This window comes from Setaria italica, chromosome VII (genome assembly GCF_000263155.2).
Source record: "Setaria italica strain Yugu1 chromosome VII, Setaria_italica_v2.0, whole genome shotgun sequence".
Lineage (NCBI taxonomy): Eukaryota > Viridiplantae > Streptophyta > Magnoliopsida > Poales > Poaceae > Setaria > Setaria italica.
This window is the reverse complement of record NC_028456.1, coordinates 31603083-31608337: the sequence shown is the minus strand read 5'-3', so window position 1 is coordinate 31608337 and position 5255 is coordinate 31603083. Positions and strand designations below refer to the sequence as shown.

Genomic DNA, 5255 nt, shown 5'->3' with positions numbered 1-5255 from the left:
TTGCGGTTGATTAGCCCAGGGGTAGGGTCTCTCCTGGCAGGCTTGTGGGCCACTTCCACGTTATCTGGGAACGACACATGTAGGTCCATCGGGCTCCACAAGGCCCGGTAATGATGCACGCTTTCCCATTTGAATCGCCATGAATTTTGGACCGCAACACCCCTGTCGCGTCCCCAAGCAGCAGCAGCACACCAGCCGATTAGTCCTTGCCACCTACTGCATGCATGCTTTGCTTGCTTGTACGTGATGCCAATACGCCACGTCGCCATGATCGTATCGACGCAGTCGCTGTCGCCCATCAGGATCCGACAACAATCACACGTCCCGTCCTAGCCTTACGTCCAAATGAAACGTGTACACAATCTGTTTCCTTGGCCAGTTGGCCTTGGAGAGGCTACCGCATCCGTGCGCTCCGGCTGGACCCTAGGCGGCGGCGCGGCGACACGAAGAGCAACAGGAAAGATGGTCTCGCGGTGTCCGGCCGGCCGGTTTCAGGCTCGATCAGCTAGCTACCGCGTGCGGCGCACGAGCACGCACGATCCAGCCTAAAATTGAAGTATCCACGACGTCCATCCACCATTCTCCCATCACTCTCTGCCGTACTCTTTATCCTGGAGTTCTGTTCTATCACATGATTATCCATCTTACAGTGACCGGGGAGAATACAAAAACTTGCACGCTACAACCTGACCCGATTGCAAAATAAGCGGCTCCTGGAACCGGGAAAGGCCGAGCCATCCATCTCCATCGACGGAGGCCAAGAAATTGTGCAGAAACGACCATGTGCCGCGCGCCTGCCCCGGATGATTGCTCGCCGATCGCGCTCCTAACCAAACTTTATTGAGGTGATGCCAACACCAACACCAACACCAACTTCTTTGTGGGGCTCAAGTTTCTTGCAAATATCTCTCTGATCCAGAGAGCCGCTCCTGACGAGCCTGCTGCACCTGTCACGAATCTGCTACTTGCAGCTGTCCGGACGGGGTCCATGCGGAATTATTTTCTGAAACGAATCCATGTGAAATTATGCTTATCCTGAACCATGCATGATCATTGTTGTTTACAACTTTAGATATATGCGGGCACCATCTATTTTTTTTCCTGTGAACAAAAGAAAACTTGCGGTGTGCTGCTGTGTTGTGGAGTGGCCCCGCTGTCTGATCCATCGTCTGGGCTACGTAGTTCTGTATGAAAACGATGTTGCGCTGCCCATCTGCAGAAATGGAATGGAACGTTGTTTTCTCTTCTGGCAGAGGTTGTTGCTCCGTTCCAGAAGTAGTCGGTGGCCTTGGCCGGGCGGACGCGTCACCACTGGCCCCGCCCGTGTTGATTGCCACAAGCCGACAAGCCAGTAGTACGTAGATGCGTAAACCAATCGTCCGGTTTGGACTTTTCCAGATTTTCAAGGGGGAGGTTCAAATCCAAACAGAGCAACAGTAGAAGTACTTTGAGCAATACGTGTCACATACAAAATACATCTGAAGTTGTTGGTTGTTGCAGACTGATGATGGCTGTAGTTGTTTGTGACCGAAACAGAGACGTGTTTTTACAACCATCATTGAGCAAAAATGGCTTCTACTCCACACACTTGAGCCTTCCCCTAGAACAATCGTATCGGCAGGTCCAAAGCCAAAGAATAATCCTCCTGTTCCCCACCAGGAAAACGACGATGCCATTATGTTTGGTCCCTCGCGAGAATCTCCGGACACAAACAAACGTAAGCAAAGGAATGGCATCAATATAATGTCGCCGCCCATCCAATCCAACTTAAATCTGTGCGCTACAGCATCGCTCGGCAAGAGGGATTAGCGGATCGGATCACACAAGAAGCTGTTAAACCAGCGACTCCAAACAGTCAATAGTGGCGGGTTCCGATTATAAGACCCCTTCGCCAATGTCCACTCCACAAAGCAAGGTATCTACAATCCCTTCTCCGTTCACGGCCGGCTTGCCAGGTCTTTGCTAACCACCAACACGCGCGCCTCGAGCTCCTCGGGCACATAGCCATGGAGAGCACACAGGGGTAGAGAGACAACACCATCTAGCTAGCAGCAGTGGAGCGGTCGATCACAGAGCTCAGAAAAAAAAAGAAGAAGAAGAGAGAGGCCGATCGTGATCCATGGCGGTTCACGTGTTGCTCCTCGCCGTGCCGGCCGTGGCGGGCGGGTTCCTGCAGGCGTTCCAGTTCACGTTCCTGCTGTGGCCGTTCAACCTCGCGCTGCCGCTCGCGCGCCACCTGCCGCGGGCGTGCGCCGTGCTCCGGGAGCTCGCGTCCTTCTACGACGCCGAGCTGCGGCCCTACGCCAGCGGTGCGCGCCGCGCCGTGCGGCGGCCGCCGACGCCGCCGCGGACGCGGAGCCAGCGGCGCGCCTTGCTCCGCGACGAGCTGCAGAGGGCGGCACACGAGGATATCGTCGCGAACGCCATGATCGCGCTCGTCGACATCTCCTACTGATCGACGCGCTTGGGTGCCTGCTGCCAAATCACGCTGCCGGGCCATCCGTTGCATTTGCATCCTCGGATTGATTCCTTTTGCAGCGATCCTCTTGGGTCGGTTGGCTTTGCCATTTTTCTGTTGATTGTGTATAGTCTTCTCCTCTTTCCTGCATCCGTCAGCGAGGTTTCTAGTTGCCTCCATTGTGGATTTGTTGCGAGATTGTACACGGATTAAACAAACAAAAACTAATGCAGAGGTTATTCAGCTCATACGTTCTTTAAGTTCTACCCCTGTCCAAGCCCACCCATGGTTGCCACACTTCACTCCTTTTTCTAGTCTACGATCTGAGCTATTTCCCTATCCACTTCTAGCACCCAAGCAATCTAGTACACATACCGAGGATGCCAATCTTACTCAAAGTTTCCTAGGGTTCGTAAAGCAAGGTGGGGGTACTCTAGCCCATTGAGTTCATCTACTTTAGAGCCTATCTCCTCATCAGCCGATTGAAATTGTGTTTTTCCATCAATCACCATTTTCGTCCGTTGGATCAAGATCCAACAATCGAGATGCTATCCCTCATGTTCTCTCTGACTCTCTCTAGGGTGCGTTTGGTTGCAGGGACGAAGTGGGACGGGACGGGACGATCCCACTTCGTCCCGCGTTTGGTTGAGAAACATGTGGGATGGGAACATCCCTGTCCCACCAAAAGTGGCGGACGGGGTCATCCCCCGTTCACGCGGTTCATGCCATTGGGCGGCACGGCCGGAGGACGGGCGTCCGCCGGTGCGGAGGAGGCTACCTCGGGCAGCGATGGGGTAGAGCAGGGGCGGCAACGGCCATGGCCCAGGGGTGCGGAGGGGCTACCACCGAGAACGGAGGGGTGCGGAGGAGCTCCCCGGTGCGGTGCGGCCGTGGCCCTGGGGAGGCAGGTCGAGCTCCCCGACGGCGTGGTTGTGGCCTAGGGGAGGCGGGGTGGAGCAGGGGCGGCGGCGGCCGTGGCCATGGCCAAGGGGCAGCGCGGCCAGAAGAAGGATAAGGCCAAGGAAAAAATATAAGAAAAATATTGAATAGACAATGACAAGTGGGGTCCACTTTTTAGAGGACAGGTAGGGTCCATTTACTATAGCTAACGGTATTAAAATCGTCATCCATCTCATTCTCTCGATCCCCCGTACCAAACAAAGAACTGGGACGGACCCATCCCTCTCAACCAAACATAAAATAGGATCATCCCATCCCATAAAATGGGGATGGGATGATCCCGTCCCACCTTGTCTCCAAGCCAAATGCACCCTAAGCCTCTTCTTATCTTCTCCGTTCCTCCTGAAGGCCCAAGGCAGCCGTTTGGCTCCCCCGCAACCTCCGCCTCCCTGCCCGGCTTCGGCGGCGAACCTCCGCCCCGCCCACGACTGCCGCCGCCGCTAACTCGTTGGCCCTCGATGCCCCCGCCGCCTCCACTGCTCACCAGGGGTCCCCACCGCCCGGCTCCAGCGGCGCCTTCGCCGCCTCCGCTTCCCGCAGTCTATACCGCCTCCACCTCTGGCCGACAAGCCACCCAAGAACTTCCTCTAAAGTCGGGCACTTGACTAAGCCCCAAAACCCCAAAACCTAACCCCGAATCCCATCTCCATTCAATTTCTAGTACAAATTTAGGTGACTGATACATAAGAAAGATCTCAATCGATTGATGAGGAGTAAAAGTGGTAGCACATGGCGCCTCAGCCACTTCTCAAATCAAGTCATGTTCGCATGTTTGGGTGGGAACCACTGGGTCTTCTCGGACCATTATACACGAGTATCTTACTTGATCATTAAATCTTTTTATCTGTTGAAATCTGCCCTCAAATGATTCTTATATGAGCAAATCAACATGTGAACAAAATTGGGTTCAGTTGAAGCCCTATTACTATTACGCACAAAACAGAAGGGGAAAAAAGGAGCAATCTTGGTGATTCGGCTTCCACCAAGTAAGATCTCATTGTTAAACAAACAGTGGATGGCCGGCTTAGATCAATCAGATTGAAGCAATTTACTCCTCCCTCAAGAAGGAGAGATTTTTTTTTTCACGGAAAACAATGAGTCAACCTGAACCATTACCAGGATATACCATTAAAAACTAATCTTATAAGTGAAGAGGACGTACAAAAAGCAATAGAGGCTCGTCAATAGGGCACACCAGCACAGATTTCAATTCAGGCCCTGAGCAAGTAGAAGAGATGAATGACAGAGGGGTTGAGGGGGACTAAGAGGACTGTGGACTTGGATTCACCGGCGACGCCTCCGCTCCTGCTTGAACACCAATCCCCATAATACAAGTATCCAGGTCGCAAAGGCTGGCGGGCAGGCGGCCGACCTCTGATCTCCCTACTATCTTTGTCACTATCTGTGTGTGTGAGTGTCCTATCTGTCCCGTTCTCTGTCTCTAGATCTTTCAAACCCGCGACGCGGTCGTGTTCTCGATTTCGAACCGAGCCCGAAACGATAGGAGAAGGCGCAAGGAAGAAATTGAGTATTCGAACTGGCGCCGCCGGGACGGGGAATGGAAAGGTGGGTCTTTTTCGTTGGGGTGGTGTTTGGACGGAGTATGTGAGAGGGAGAGGACGGCTCCTCTAATACTGCTAAACATGAGGAGACCCAATTTTCAAAAAAAAATAGACATGAGGGCAAAAAACCCAAAATAATTCAGGTCAAAAACGTGACCAGCTCGCCCACGAACAACTTTTGAGTCGGACTTTTCGAGCTTTTTCGGGCAGGCCTCTAGCCAGGCCGTCCGGTCATTTTTAGTTGGAAGATAAAAAAAATACTTAGGTCGGGCTTA

The 5255-nt window shown here is 53.2% G+C and overlaps 1 protein-coding gene across 1 annotated transcript; it reads left to right on the top strand.

Annotated features, from left to right (window-relative positions):
* Nucleotides 1-1754: 1754 nt before the first annotated feature.
* Nucleotides 1755-2718, top strand: LOC101774665. Its single transcript, XM_004976987.3, has one exon. It carries the CDS (start codon nt 2120-2122, stop codon nt 2453-2455), a length of 336 nt encoding a protein of 111 aa, XP_004977044.1. The 5' UTR covers nt 1755-2119; the 3' UTR covers nt 2456-2718.
* The last annotated feature ends 2537 nt before the right edge of the window (nt 2719-5255 follow it).